General features: G+C 36.7%; 1 protein-coding gene across 3 annotated transcripts in view; it reads right to left on the bottom strand.

Annotated features, from left to right (window-relative positions):
• Positions 1 to 16,890, bottom strand: part of kiaa0825 (KIAA0825 ortholog) — a 131,845-nt gene that overhangs the window by 81,402 nt on the left and 33,553 nt on the right. For 2 of the 3 annotated variants that reach the window (XM_058775049.1, XM_058775051.1), the window contains exons 8-13: positions 13,833 to 14,098; positions 11,409 to 11,559; positions 7,578 to 7,768; positions 4,877 to 5,059; positions 4,632 to 4,757; positions 1,012 to 1,151 (exon numbers count right to left, since the gene is read on the bottom strand). In XM_058775049.1, the coding sequence (XP_058631032.1) occupies positions 1,012 to 1,151; positions 4,632 to 4,757; positions 4,877 to 5,059; positions 7,578 to 7,768; positions 11,409 to 11,559; positions 13,833 to 14,098 (1,057 nt within the window). The remainder of the gene's footprint in view (positions 1 to 1,011; positions 1,152 to 4,631; positions 4,758 to 4,876; positions 5,060 to 7,577; positions 7,769 to 11,408; positions 11,560 to 13,832; positions 14,099 to 16,890) is intronic. The other variant, XM_058775050.1, reaches the window with a different exon arrangement.

Here is a 16,890-nt window from a genome sequence, read left to right as displayed (position 1 = left end):
GTGTTGATTTACGGCGACGTGATTCCCACACCAGAACGTGCAGGAAGACGTGCTCTCAGCCGAGCTTGGTTATTAATGAGCTCCGCCATAATGTGAATTAATGTGCAAGCACAAAACAGCCTTTAAAGGTTAGACTTTTCAGAGTGGAAGGAAGAAAGAGGAAAATCTTTAAAGGTCATTCACTTTGCTCTCACATGAGTGTTTATTACTGAGGTCTATTGATTCAGAAAGCATGAGGAGGGTGATGAGTGCGATGATGAGTGAGTAAAACGACATTCTCACAACAGTCCGGATGAATCTCTGATGCCCCTGAGGATGAAAGACGCAAACGTGATAGCGTAAAATCCAGGTGGATCTGTCTTACTTCGCAAAATCATAAGTATCAAATGTGTCTGATTGGGATGAGCCTCTCAAGGCCTCAGCTAGCATTTACTTGTTAGCAAATTCAACAGAGTGTCATTTCAAATTTTAGACTAGCAATTAGTGATTTCTATGGCGCATTTAGCGAGAATGAAAGGACTCAGCATGATTCCTCTGCACAGGTGTTGGGCGACTCGAGCGATGTTGTCGTCTTGTGATCAGTTCACAAGTGCACACAACAGCCTATTGAACATAAGAGGAGACGTGCGAAAAGAAGACCCATTAAAAACAGGTGCAGGCTATTAAGAGCAGCAAGGTCACTGGGCCATCCTTACAGCTAATCAGTCTTTCCACCAATAAATTGTGCTAAATTCATTTGTGGAAACCAATGAAAGCGCTGACGTGCTTCAAAGAGCATTTCCTCGTATTTTCTCATTGCAGGCCTCTCTTCTGCTCTGTAACCGACAACAGACTCAAACACGTGTGGAGATGAAGCAACATTTTGGCAAGCCAACTAAACTATATTTTTGGATATTTCGCCAACTTTCAGCATGCTTCATTAGAGCAATAGCAAAAAATGACCTCATCTGGAATCTTTGGTAAGGGTACATGTACAGTCCAAGAAGTGTGTCAGGGCTTTAAGAGTCTTACATGAGTATGAGATGATGATCTGTAGCAGGAAACAGTCTTTGTGAAGGATGGTCTGCAGAAGTACAGCAGGATTATAACAGGGTTCAGATGCCAGTAGCTCAAACAGACATAAAGAAGATCCCTCACGAGCTGGAAAATCCCTTAAAAACCATAAATAAATAAAATTAAGGTCATGTCAATGTTCAAACATTTAAAATTAGTCTGACTTTTTAATTTTTACTTTTTTTTTTTTTTTTTTTTTCAAAGAACCATCTTGTGTTCACCAAGGCTGCATTTATTTGATCAAAAAAAACAAAAAAAACATACAGTAATACTGTGAAATATTATTACAATTTGAAATTTCTATTTTAACAAGTTTTACAATGTACTTTATTTCTGTGATGGCATCAGATGATCTTTCAAAAAGAATTCTAATATGCTGATTTTTGGATAAAGTCTAAAGCCACATTACAGTTGCTGTAGAAAGAATTCGTAATGTAAAAAATGTTAGGAATCCAAGGACATTTCCTCTTCATTCAAATGAACACATTAGAACAACAGTTCTATCACAAAGAATCCAATGTCATGTGATCTTCATTGAAACAGAAAACCATAGACCTTAGTCGGTGTAGTGTCATGTTTAATTTTTGACAGGAATGGAAACAAGACAGTGAGGGATGAAAGAACAGTGTTCAATGGATTGCATTGTTGTTTAACAATATGCCAGTTGTTCAGATGACAAAACATCTTCCATAAATTTTTTTTTTTAAAGATCAGTAGAAAAAAATAGAAATCCAAATTGAAAGTTGTGAGTTTTAAAACATACACGTGATCATATGATTGATGACCTTTATACAGTTGTAACAACTATTACAGTTGCGACAGTCTGTTCCTTAGTGTAAAATTCAACATGGCTTCTACACTGACTTAGGTCAATTACTGCTTACCTTCCTTAACCAAACCACATTATTTGGGCTACACCAGATAATAAACTACGGTTTTGTAAAAAAAAAAAAATTATGTGAATAAATAAATAAAAACTAAAGTAAACTACTACTACTACTACTAATAATAATAATAAAAATTAATGATTTTTGTTAAAAGCAGAGAGACTGAGTGGAGTATTGAATTTTAATTGTTATATTATAGATAATATATATTAAAGTGCGGTCACATTAGTAAATTATTGATGAAATTTTGTGGCCAAAAAAGCAGTTCTTTGTCTATCAATGGTAGCAATGTATGAAATACAGCTCATACAGAGGTCACTTTCAAAACAAGTGGTTTTCTGTTGGTCATCACAACAAATATAGTGACCAACAAAAATATAGGTGAACCCGATGTGAAATCCATGTAAAGAAATTATTCGCCTGCATCTGAATTTCCTAATTGTATGAATTCCTATTGTGATGAATGGATTCTGTCAGAGACAACTTTCAGAATAACAGTAAATGTAGTCGCATTTCACTATCCCTTTAATCAGCCAACATAATAAATGTGTTATGAAACAGGATATAAATAAATGTAACACAAAAGTCAATAGTTCATACAGTTAGCAATAGTTAAGTGTTTTAGTTGCCTTTTATGCAGATTCTTCTAAAAGTGTCAGATAAACATGCCTAATGCAAAAAAAAAAAAAAAAAAAATTTAACTTGCCCACTGACATTCCAATGGACTGTCATGCAAAAAAAAAAAAAAAATAGCACTAATTATCATTAGTTATTTCTGAGCTTGGGTGAAGAGCAAATGTGAAACTCATAAAGACACAAAAAACGAGGCAGGGTGAGTTCTGCTACATAACAGGGGAACATTAGGCTTTAGTTAAGCAACAGCTTTGTCATGTCAAAGGGCTGGTAATCCACCCGATATCCCACTTTAACGGTCCTGATAAATCTGTAAGCTACACCATGAGGTCAGGTTTCACTCTATCTTGATCTTACACGAGTGTAACTAAAAAAAAATCTCCTTCCTGTCCATAATGCTCCCTGATTTATTGATATTTCTTGTCTCTTTTATTACTTTTTTATTTAATAATCCAAACTGTCAGTTGGTTTGAGTGTTTGAGTAAGGAGAAGAGTTTGATTTTGGTGTCTGGCCTCTTAGCTCTGGTGGGGCCCTCACCGCAAGACCCTCAGGGAGTCTTGAACACAGCGAGGCTAAACAAATAAATAAAAATGGAGCAGGCAATAAAAATGCACTAATTTAAATCCCTGCGACTTCATGGAAGTGGAGCCGGTGGGGCTGACGACCGGTGATTTGTGTAAGCGGGACATGCGATGATATCACGCTGGAGTGGGAGTCTGGAGCTGTGCTGGGGGGCTTGAGGAGGGTGATGTGAGATGTGCCTGACATTCTGCCTGGCTTCACAATCCTCCTACAGGCTCCGTTTCAGCCTTTCACACCCGGACTGAAGACCTGCAGTGCATGTCAGCATAAACAGCATGACTAACTATGGCATCTGCATCTGGTCTGCATTAGGGCGGTGAGTCTGGGGGTCTGGTGGCTGCAGTAATGTATTAACTGTGTTTGTGTGCATCTAACACATGAACGAAAACTGAAAGGCCGTGCTAGCCTCATTTGGGTGAGCTGCAAGAACTCACTATAATGTGTAAGTTATGTGTTTTTCTTGTAATAAAATTTAAAAATGGGCTCTGTAATAAAGATACACAGCAATCTAGTGACGCTTTTGCGCCTTATGCAGACTTGGAAATGTGTTACAAGTATTTTTTTTTTATAATATTACATTATTATGCAATCAGATTGGAACGCTTTTTGAAGGTGACATTACATTATAAAAAGTAATAGCAGTATTTTTTTTGTATTCTTCTCAATATTATTACTATTTGTTTAATGTGTCCACCTCAGTAGTTGTTATATTTAAATATATTTTATTTAAATCATAATTACCTGAAAAGTACACTTAGAAATTACAGAAGAACCACATAGTATGTTCATATGCGTAGATAGATATATTTTTTTTACATTAACATTTAAGAAAATACTGTTCTTTTGAACTTTCAGCTTCTGCAAAAAAAAAAGAAAAAAAAAAGAAAAAAAGTTTTTAATATTAATAATAAGAAGAAATGTTTGAGCAACAAATCAGCATATTAGAATGATTTCTGAAAGATCATGTGACACTGAAGACTGGAGTAATGACTGCTGAAAATTCAGTTTTACCATCAAAAGAATAAATTGTAATAATGTCATATAAATAATTTTTGATCAAATAAATGCAGCCCTGGCGAGCATAAAGACATATTTAAACAATTTTTTTTTTTTTTTTTTTTTAAATGTTATCAACCCCAATTTTAAATGGTAGTGTAATTCAAACTACAAGACATCTCTGGGGGAAAATGGCTTTAATGAGTTAATCATTCTAACTAACTATGGCATGAACACTTTTATTTGTTGCTTAGTCAAGTAAAGTCAAGTCACTCTTATTTATGTAGTGCTTTTAACAATACAGATTGTGTCAAAGCAGCTTTACAGTATTACATAGGAAAATAGTGTGTAGTAATGCAAAAGGACAACAGTAAAGACTCAATTTTCAGTTAAGGTCAGTTTATCATTGATTCAGTGATGTCATCGTCCAGCTCAGTTCAGTTCAAATAGTATCTGTGCAATCTTAGTGCCATCAGTACCTCAGCAGCTCCTCTGTGAACAGTTTTGGGTTGATAACACTCAGCCACTTTGTTTCATGACTCTTCACTCCCTCTGGAAACTTTGGAGTTCTGCTGCCTCCTCCACCACAGCCTCCTTGAAAAACCCTAGAGAATAAAAATAAATATATAAATATACAGAGAGAGGGGAACACATTTTGATCAATGTATTAATCTTGCCTCTTTAAGTCACAATAATCCCACAAGTTTCTTCTGACTCATGTTACCTGTGCAGCTCTGCTAGAGGTGATGTAAGGACGATCAGTACGGTCAGTAACTGGTTACACAGACTGTGTATGGACCACATCCAAGATCCACGGGCTGCATCAGGCCTTAGCAACTCCTCCACAGAGTCACACACACTCCACATCAGATGCTCCACACACAGCAGAATAGCTGTAATATCAGTCCTGGAGGAGGCAATGAGACACCACATATTAGGAATAACTCCGCTGCACTGTCACACTGTGCCCAAACCAACATTTTCTAGTAAAAAGTCAAATGTGTTTCTGTCTAATATGTGCTATTTGATATAGCTACACTATATGGGCATATTTGCTAGTTGATCATTTATTTTTGGATATTAATAGGAAGATTTCATTGGTCGTGCCAATCAGTGATGATTGCCTAAATAATGCTGAAACATACTGTATACTAAACCATAACATTACCCTCAATATAGAGCTGGCTGCACATGCTGATAGACAGCATTACTGTTTATTTTTTGTGTGTGATCATAAATTTAGTGAATCATACATTTTATTATAATATATTAATTCAGTGCTTTCTATCTAAAATCACCCTCTAAAAACTGCATTTTTCAGAGCCGGCTAATGCTCATGCAAGTTCTAAACAAACAAGTGACGCCTCTGCCAAAAAGGCAACTGACTCTTTTCATTAAAAAGCAACGTCCATTCTGACAACATCCATATTAAGCATTATGACTTTTCTCTCTTCTTCTTTCTCTCTTTTTCTCTCTTTTTTTAGCAGCCATTACTTCAGTGTCACATGATCTGCCCGTAATTATTCTAATATGTTGATCTGGTGATCAAGAAAGATTTCTTATTACCGTATTATCGATGTTAAAAAAACGGTTGTGGCTGCTTAATATGTTTTGAAAACATTTATCAAATAGATGCTGTTCTTTCTATTCATCAATGATTCCTGAAAAATATATATTTTTATATAGTACGACAGTACGAAGTAAAGTAGGAGAGAGAGAAAGGTCCTTGAGCCTGGATTCGAACTCGGGATGCCCGAAGCGCAACCACGCTATATGTCAGCGTGCTGCCCACAAGGCTATCGGCACTGACATATTTCAGGATTCTTTGATGAACAGAAAGAACAGCATTTATTTGATAAATGTACAGTAGTTGCTGATAAATTTGATTTTATGCAGGCTTGATGCATGTATGATGTAAAAAACTAAATGTAAAAAATAAAGAAAATCAGCATGAAAAATTACATATCATATCCAATAATATCAACCACTACTATATCATGCATCTACTTTCAATTACACACGTATCAGTAACTCAAATCTTAAATACAGTACATGCATGTCCAACTCAGTTCAAACCACTGAATGTGTGTTCTTCTGTACAGTCTCTCAGCATCCAGAGAGGTCATGCTACCCACTTTGGTTTCCCTATCAAACGCAACTTTTCATCACTTACCACCAAGTTCTGCTTTATAGCACAGGGGACGTTCCCCTTTCACCAGATAGGAGAAAAAGAGAAGGGAGCAGAGGCAGAGCCCATCTGCTTGGCAGACCCTGAGCTCAGCCGGCACCGAAGAGCTCATAACCGGGTGTCCTTGCAGCTAAGCTCATCTACTGAAACAAAAACCGGTCCCTCCATTCATTCCTTCCCTGCGGCCCTGGGCGATCTGCTCTTTCTCATCAGTCCTGGAGTGGAGGGGAAGCGTGCTCTTGTGGCATCTTTAACCACTTTAAGTATGTGTTAATGCTACGCACAAGGCCTGAGCGGTTGGACCCGGTCTAGCATGAAAGAATCGGGCCCTCCGCCAGGCGCTGAAGCAGGGCCATGTGCTAACAAAGAGAGACTGTTTTACAAATCTGGAGATCTGCTTTGACCCCCGGCCCGAACACCGGCATAATCACTAAAGCATTCAACACTGTCTGCTAAGCCCGAGGTTCCTGATAGTAGGTGGGCTTGTGCTTCTCAATGCAGCAGAAATACGGTAAGATCATTCAATCAGACAGCATGGATGACTGCTCTCTGTTAGAATGTGCTTGAGTGTGACTGCTGACCACAAGATGTAGACGGGCGACTTTAACCATGCATGCCCATTTTCTGCATGACACATCTCCACAACGCAACAATCCAATGCACATGAATGCTATATGCTACACTAAATGGTACATGAGAAATAAAGCAGTTCAAGTTGTTGGCAACAGCCAGACTCTTACAAAATCCAGCAAGTTCAAAAACTCTTTTATACTTCTTTAGGGCTGGGAATTGTGAGCCGATTGTTATGTAGAACCAGCCCTATTTGTGAAAAATTGTGGAAATGAATGATTTTCATAACATTCGGTTTCAGTATCGATAATATATAATAGGAAATGGCAGAAAGAAAGAAAGAAAGAAACGCACGGTTGGTATTGTTAACAGTAGCACAAAAGAATAAAATAAAATAAAAAAATCATATGCATAATTATTTATAATATTACACACACACACACACACACACACACACACACGTATGGATGTATAAGAACAAAACAAACTTTTTTAATACATAATATAGTAAATAAAATCACAGAACAGACAAAATGATAAGAAATGGTATTGTTATGGTAGTAATATAATGGTGGAAGATCCCATTCCCTGCTCACACAATTTAAAAAGTAGCAACAGCACTAATTTAAAATGTGGCAGGTTTTCAAACTATCTTCATATCTAGTACCTGATCTGGGAGAGTCTTTTGTAGGAGGGTCGCGCTCTTGAATACCTCTGAACTAAGACCTCCAGGGTCTCACACAGCACCTGGGCCAGGGTCTGCCGGGCCTGTACGGGGGCAACTGCACCCCAAAGGTCACTGCGCAGGCCTGTGAGAAAATAGTGCCACATCTGGATGGAGAATGAACACCTTTCACCCTGAAAAAAAAAGGTGAAGGAGACAAAAAAAAAAAAAAAAAAGAGAGACAAAGAGAGACTGGTAAAGATATAATGATGATATCATGGCAAATATATACAGAATAGAAGAGAATGAAAAAGACAGAAGGTCTTTCCAGACAGTCTTCCTCTAGACCCTCATGGTCATGCCACCTGCACGCTGCACCTGGACCCCTCATTACCACAGAGAGAGAGAGAGAGAGAGAGAGAGCACATGGATACTTTGAAGTTTTAATCTGGATATTCAATCACTGCTCCACTGAACATTAACCAGACATACATGTAGACTGACCAGGTCATTCCTGTTATGCAGTACATTTCAAGTCTCATCACGTGTGACTATGTATTAGATAAAATATCATAATTTTAACTTGTAACTCATTTTAAAATGAAAATCACATTGTGTATTATTGAGTACATTTGTGTTCACTCTAAAAAAAAAAAAAAGGTGCTATATAGCACTAAAAGTGGTTCTTGGCTCGTAATCATAGGGGAACCACTTTTGGTGCAATATAGCACCATATCTTTAAAGGTGCTATACAGCACCTTTGTCAAATGGTGCTATGTAGAACCATATGATGTGCCATATTGCATTGTATTTCTTCAACAAAAATGGTGCTAAACAGCACCAACAGTGGTTCTTTGGCTCGTAAAGAATCTTTAAAGAGGCTTAACAGGTTCTTTGTAAATCACTCCAAAGAACCACTGAAGAACAGCTGAAGAACCATACAGGAGCTTATCAGGTTCTGTATATGGAAGCGGTGCTATATAGCCCCTCAGTCATGCCAAAGAACCAGTGAAGAACCGCTGAAGAACCACTGAAGCACCAAGATTTGGTGCTATACAGCACAAAAAGTGGTTCCCCATATGATTACGAGCCAAAGAATCACTTTTAGTGCTATATAGCACCATTTTTTTAGAGTGTATTTTTTCCTACTGTAAACATATAAGTGAGTTTTTAAATTATTTTATTTTTGAAGATTAGGCAGATGTTGTTATTTTTACCAGCAAAATAGCATATCTTTTAACATAAGAAAATTATTTAATATTATTAATTTTTTTCTTAACTATAGATCAAACAAAACAAGTTTTTCTTTGAAATATCAGTTTTATAGGTTTTTCCTAAATTAAGTTTTACAGGTTTTTCCTGTGTCCTTAATTTCACTTTCCATCCTGTTAGTCTTTTGCAATATCCCTTTAAATAACAAAAGCCATTGACATTATCCTCCAGAAAGTGATATCATTTTTGGCCTGGGAAAACAGCATAAACATGAGCAAGTATAAACAACAGATTTGATGAATTATGTGATGTTTTGTGGAATTAGTTGGTTTGTTTCACTTTAAAACAGGGGTGTTATCCTCCTGCAAGAGACCCTCTTCCAAAAATATAAAGGCAGCTATATTTTATGCATAAATTCCAACTAAGAGCTTTTAAAGCATTTAAACAAATTAAAATATTTCCTGTAAGTATGAGTATTATATAATCCAAAATACATTGGGTAAATGATCAAGTTTAAATTAAAAAACAAGTTTTAATGAAACTTTAAGTGTGTTATAAGTTATTTCTGCACTTTTATTAAAACAAATTATGACACAATATTCTTTTTAAAATTTAGTGCATAACAAGAACAGGATTACTGATCTAAAGGGTCAGACTTATGTTGCTGAAATGCTTCAGAATTTTTTGATACTGTACATGCTAAACAGCTCAAACAGAGAAGCAAGAATTAGAAACAATTCATAAAAGGCGAAAATGATAAAAAAGGACGAGAGACCCTTGTTTCCTAAGAGGCTAATTACTTTCAGGCAAAGAGGAAGCAGCATTAGGAGTTCACAGTGTGACCAAAGAGAGATTATTAACAACCATGTACTACATCTCCTAATGAGAGCTGGGACGTGGTCCACCAGTGAGCCAGGGCTAAGTCAGCCATAGAAAGAGACACACAGGGCCATGACCACACGTCCGGACCCAGGGATTTAGTGCTAGTGACTGGGCCTCTGGAAGCGCTTGGCCCTTTGGCATTTGCTCAGGAGGAAGTGAAATGGAGGGGTGAATAGAAGAAGGCAAAAGAGAGGTGGGGGAAGAGGGGATACAGGTCAACAGAGGAGCAGACTCGCAGAGCCAGCCGCACACCTGCACACAGCAGGGCAGTCTGCCCCACAGCCCCGCAACGGGCGGATGTGTGGGTATGTATCCGTGAGAGAGCTTATGTGTGCATGGATATCCTAATGGAGGTAAGGTTAGGGCTACACTCTTCAACACACAGATGGTTGAGTCTAACGCTGCCTCAGGGCACCACAAGCCCCATTGAAATGACTAGATGAAGGGTCATTATGAGAATGATATAGCTAGAAAATCTTTATAACTAGCAATACACCCAAGATCATTTTTCCGATTGATATCCTTATGCTATTTAAATGTAAATACCAATGCTTCTCATTTGGTCTGAAAAAGTTTTGAATTTTATTAAACAATATTTAATTATTTAATTTATCAGTAACTGCAGCCAAATGAACTCAAAATGCTAACAGCACAAAGTTAAAATCTAGTTAAAAATAATCAATATATATATATATATATATATATATATATATATATTTTTTTTTTTTTATACATGTGCACAAATTTCATAATTTACCCATTATTTGCTTATATGTTATTTTATATCTAAAACATTTTAATAATACAATTTAATTAAAATCTTAATTTAATTTAAATGCAATTAAATTAAATAATTTTTGGATGATTATGTAAACAAACTGTTAAATGAAATGTGTGATTAAAAATGTTGATTAAAATAGTTTAAATGAAATAAGAAATTAATTAAGCAACAAATTCCATATTTAATGTAATTAAAAATAAACAATTTTAGTTTTAAACAGCTTTCCCAAATAATCCTTTGTATTCCACTGGTCAATAAAACAAAACAAAACATTCACAATGCCAAACTATATATTGCTAAAAAAACAAAAAAACAAACAAAGCAAATCACAAATATATAGCTAATATTCAATATATTGGCTTGCCTAGCCCTAATGTGTATTTAAAAATAAATAAATAAAAAAGGAAGGAAAGAAAGAAAGAAAGAAAAGAGGGTTTTACATGAACACATACTGATTCTATTCAATTTGTCAGGTTGGCTGAGACTGGGATATTTGTGATTGGTAACAAATGTGCACAGCATCCTCAAGCATTTTAAATAAGTGAGATGTTTTGAATGCGTTTATAAAAATGCTCTTTAGTATGGCAGCACTGAGGCTGGATCTACACACCTGACTCCTTTAATGACAGCCTGAGATAAGTCAACTAAATAGTCAAGGACAACGTGCAACAGCAGCATGCAAATCCAAGAATTTAAGAGGGAGCCTACTTAAGAATACAATAAAACAATTTATCATTTATTAACCAATGTCACAGCATTTCAATACAGATACACTTATGATTTGAATGTGAATATGCTGTGTGATTTAACTACAGCTTTGTCCTTGAGCACAGTATAGAGGTACAGGATGTTTTGTCTTCCAATAACCTAACCCAACCCTAAAGAAATGCCTTCAACAGGCTTCCACGTAACATGAGCTATTATTGAAATATTGCCAGAAAAGCTACAGCCATCTGTACCTCGTAAAACGGGCTGGGGTCACTCCAGTAGTGGCTCTCGGCATCCTGTAGTATACTAGCGGCACACACATGGACGCAGTAGCTGGTCAGGTGATCGTGCAAGGTTGCCATCACATCCTGGCTTCTCTGAATGGGCAGCAGAGTTAGAGGCCTGAGGTTGGAGACATCAAAGACACAAGGCCTGGTTTAAGGCAAAAGGGGTGTAGTTTACAGGTCAAAGAGCCACTAAGTGATTAATATCAGCAAATGGCTCCTATTATTACCTGTCAATCATTCAACACCTCCTTCTTCCTCCCCTAATATTTTCTCACTCCCTCTCTTCAAGTGCAAGGCCACACAGACAGTCTGTTACCCTTTTTTCTATGCCTCTCTCCCTCTTTCTGTCGCTCATTCTTGGCTTTAACCTTACAAATACATAGGCGAATAGTTCTGTCATAGCGCACCAGCTCACATACGTCTCACTCTGGTTCTTTACAATCCAATTACAGCATTTTAGTAAATCTGGCATCCATCTGACAGGCTGCCTGGCCGGGGAAACCTGGGCTTGACAAAGCGTACTATTAATCGGTGAACTTTAGCAATGCTCACCCTCTCCATACACTTTTCATTTTATGTACAAATGCACAGGTCAAACCCAAGCTGAGATTTTTTTATATACTGTTTTATATTCGATTTTTATCATCCACGGAGAGATTTGGAGTTATTTATGAAATCAGGGGTACCACACCATAGAGGATCAGGCTTCAGTCAGTACGTTTACATGGACATCAATAATCCGATTTTAATACGATTAAGACAATACTCTGATTAAGAGTCTACCATGTAAACAGAGATTTTTGATTACCTTAATCCGGCTAAAGTCAAAATCGAAGTAAACACAAATCAAATTAAGACGTGGAGTACTCCTATTTTAGTCACATTATTGAAGTGCAGTACAGACATGTAAACACCTTAATCAAACTATTACTGTTATTTTTTATTTTATTTTTTTTTAAATCAAACTATTACCGTCGTGTAGGACTTTTCACCGTATTTTGCCACAGGACACACACACGGCAGCGGTCAACCGTTTGACGGCAAATAAAAGAGCTTCAACACTGCCGTCGCCTGTATGCACGTACAAATAATTAACTGCACTTGAAGCGTTCATAAAATAAAAAATGAAACACCCAAAACTGTATATGGCATCATCACGAAGACGAACTATACGTTTACACTTGAAATTCTGGAGGAGACGTCGGATAGCGTCGCGTGGTGACGTAATGACGCATGCCATTAATCGATCTATGTACTATAACATTTAAAACAGGAACATGAAAGGATTATTCTAAAACCAACTCATGTAAACACCTTAATCATAATATTGTCTTATTCAGAATAAGGTAAATAATTAGATTACTGATGTCCATGTAAACGTAGTCATTGTCATTCCTTACACCACATCCACTACAGAAAAAAAAAGGTGGAAATAAGGTACAGCTTTTGAATCATTGATGAATGTACTTGAGCCACACATTAAGATCTTCATCAAGTGTTTATGCACTTGAAAATGCAAATACATGCAAATTAGAAATTGTATAACATAAAATAAAAAGGAAAATGTAAGATTTCACAAAAATATTCTAATATTCTGGCTAATAGTTTTTTTTCTCCTCCTTTTTGTCATTATTATTATAGTTTAAATTATATATATATTGTATATAAGCATAAACTACACTAAATCTAGATTGCTTTGCTTTTTGCTTAAAAAATAAGAAATAAGATACATTTCCGGAAAAAAAAAGAAAAAGTTTTTTTTTTTTTTTTGCAGCAATGACAATTTCGCTGTAAATTTGATCTTGTTTTAAGGTCTCTGCTCTTGCTTTGGTCCCACTTTATATTAAGTGGCCATAACTACTATGTACTTACATTTAAATTAATCATTCGATACAGTGCACTTATTGTGTACACACGTTTTTACATTGTACTTATATTTAAAAAAATACCTGCATGTAATTACATCTGTAATTACATTTATAGTTACACTGTTGACCCATCCTTACACCTTAACCCACCCTTAAACCTACCCATACCACCAAACCTGTTCCTAACCTTACCCGTATCCCTCCTCAATAGCACCTAAAGTGTTTTGCGATACAATATGAACACAATAAGTACATTGTATCCAAAATGGTCTGGTTACCAGATTATTCAAAATATCTTCATCTGTGTTCCGCAGAAGAAAGAAATTCAAACAGGTTAGGAACAAGACCAATGAAAGTAAACGATGACAGAATTTTTATTTTGGGGTGAACTATACCTTTAAGAAACTGATTTTTATGCAGTGTAGTTATACTTGATCTAGCTGTAGTCTAGCTGAAAACATTATATGTTCTATAATGGACATACAGGAGTTTGGGGCTTTATAGAATGAGTGTAACTCACATGCGTGTGGAGTCTCTGAGCTGGCTTTCATAGTGTGCAAGTGTTTGGTGGATGTAGACACTGGTGGCCATCAGAATAGGCAGGTTCTTGAAGGGAGCTGAGGCCGGCACTTCCCCTGCCCTCTCCTCTAGTCTGGTCAGTAGGAAGGAAGTCACCCGGCCACACACCTCCACGTAGCTGGAGCACACGGGCAGTAGGCTGTTCTCTCTAAATGCCACAGCCAGAGGGAGAAAAGCATCCATCTGCTCCACAACATCTGCACAGAACTGGAGATAAAGTGAATATGTGAAGTTTCTCAAATGTGTTTTTATAGATAATCAATACTTGATAATAAATGTATCCCTCACTTAGTTCATTCTTTTGTCCTTACAGTATTTTACAATAATAAAAACAATATATTATTTTACTTTACTTTGCGTTACGTTACAGGTTATGTTTCTGGCCAGTTTTGCCAGGAAATAAAATGGGGAAGAGAACGGCTAGCAGGAGAATAAACATAAACAACCTGTCAGGCTTCATCTCCAACACTGATGGATATATTTTTAAAGGTAAAGAACTTCTTTGGTGCACCCATACTGTTATCCACACTAGACAGGCTTCCTTACTATCACGACCATTTGGTAGAATTATTTGCAGATAGTTATTGTGAAATAACTCTCAGGTACTCCATCCTTTCCATCTTACACCAACAAAAAGCATTCAACGCTATACAGTAAGAATTTATTTATCATACAACACTCAAACTTCCCTTTTTGAAGACCGAAATTGCATTTCAGCAGCTCACACAGCTCTACCATATGTGAACGGACTAGCATTTATTGTAGTAGAATAAACGAATCATCCATGCCGATATGACTGTGAGAGACATTCAGGGCCATTTTCTGATTCAAATACCTGCAGTTCCCCCTCCTGTGGCGCCTGAAGAGAGAAGCAACACTTATCTCATTTTTCCACATTTGTCCTGGAGGAAACAGGGAATCAGCACTGGTATTTTCTCTTCAAAATGATTATGAAAGTGTGTGTGCCTGTTACATCTGCCTTACATTGCCTCAGGAGGCATGCAGCTTGAAAGGAAGACCCCTAAGGGTTATTGCCAAAAAGAGGCAGCCCTGGAACAGAACATACACCAAACTTCCTCCACCTATATTTCTCCAACCCTTGACAAATGAAGACATCATTGTGGATCTATCCCATCTAGCACTTCCATTTCTCCCTTTCTCCATCCCTCCTTCCAGCCACACGTGTTCAATGCAGATTAGCAGTGACGGCAGCGAATCTGGGCATGCTGAAGAGCCAGACGCATGTGCTGGGTTCACTGTCGAATTTATATACCTATAGAAATGAGTTACGATGCCGGCCGATTCTAGAGCAGTAAAATATACGTGTGCATTGTATATATCTCCCTCCACTCCACCCTTTCCCGCTTCCACAGGGAGTTACTGTGTCCCAAGGCCTCTGCGAACACGGACGAAAAAAACCCCAGCACATGTTAAATGGAAACTTTCCCAATAGCAGGTCTATCAATCAAGCTCGAACAGGCAGGAGAGAGGTGACTTCATACTTCTCCACTAAACTTCAGCATCTGCATTACACAGCCTGCCGTTTCACTATGTTCAGGCACAATAGATGCAGCACAGCAGAGTTATCATGATAGTAGTAAAATTTCACTGTTCACAACACAAGCTTCAATAACACAGAAAAAACACACATCTTTATTTAAAAAGTTAATTATAATAAATTATATTTGTAAACATAAAATTATTATAGTTTATTATTATATTACCTAGATAAAAAGACAATATGATCTTGTTTGTTTTTTTAGTAAAAAAATACAATATTAAACTAACTAAATGTTATAATTATAATATAATATAAAATTATTACAGTTTCTTGTTTTACTAACAATAATATTATATTTACTGATATTATTAATAAATTTGATCACCCTAATCATTTTAATAAAGCTGTAAATATAAATAAAAATAAAACAATGGCATGCTCCATGTATTTATCAATTAAGTAATTACAATATCAGAGGTAATTAAATAAAAAGTCAGAAAAAAGAATTATCATTCAATTATAATAACAAAACAAAATTATTATAAATATACTAAATATAAGTATATATTTTTTCATATTAGTATAATAAGTAAATAAATCTCATTAATAAATTACAATAGACTATAATAATATATAATATCAAACTAAATTAAAACAATGACGTGTCAAGTATTTATCAAGTAAATATTGCTTCAAGTTACAACAATTACAAATACAACGAGGAAAAAAACAACAACACGAACAACAGTAAAACCAGTAAAAAAAGCAGTAAAGGGGTTTCCTTTTTCTCTAATATTGTTTTATTAATATTAACATCATAATAGTCAGTGGCAGCCTGGCAGGTCTAAAAACTAAGACAAATATTTTGACACATCTGATTTCTCCTGCCGGTTCACATCACTTAAGTCCAAACAGTGTTTCCATTAATACCCTATAAAGATTTGGCATTCTGTATTGATACTAATACGATAACTGGTACAATTTTTTACCAGTGCTGCTCTTGACATCCCAAAAGCATTCTGAGAGACCTCACCAAACCGGAAGCCCCTACAGGCTGAACAGGTCTTGAAACAAACGGCCGACTGGACAGCGAGTCGATAACAGGCTGAGTGTTGTTGTTATAAGCTTAGCGGGAAGTGTGAGAGAGATGTGGGCGAGAATGCAAAGATTCGCCCCAATCCAAGGTGATGAGGACCCGAGAGGTGTCGGTGAGATTTATGGCTTTCTAAAGCCTGCTGCTCCGGTTCGGAGAACCCTTAACTAGAGCAGATCAAAGATATGGATTCCAATAGGACAACCACCGCAAGGTTATTTCTCAGCAAAGCTTTAAAACATTTAAGAGCTCAACTCTGCAGCAGCCTTCTTGCACCTTTGAACAGTGCTAAATCCTTCTCCTCACACAGGGTTAAGGACGATCGTCAACACGAGGTGGTCAATAGCTGGATGGCGGTTTCAGGTTGATAAATGGTTCGCTGAAATATTATGCAGACAGGAGGTC

This window comes from Onychostoma macrolepis, chromosome 05 (genome assembly GCF_012432095.1).
Source record: "Onychostoma macrolepis isolate SWU-2019 chromosome 05, ASM1243209v1, whole genome shotgun sequence".
Lineage (NCBI taxonomy): Eukaryota > Metazoa > Chordata > Actinopteri > Cypriniformes > Cyprinidae > Onychostoma > Onychostoma macrolepis.
Note: the sequence above shows the minus strand (reverse complement) of the source record. Positions and strands in the feature narration are given on the sequence as shown.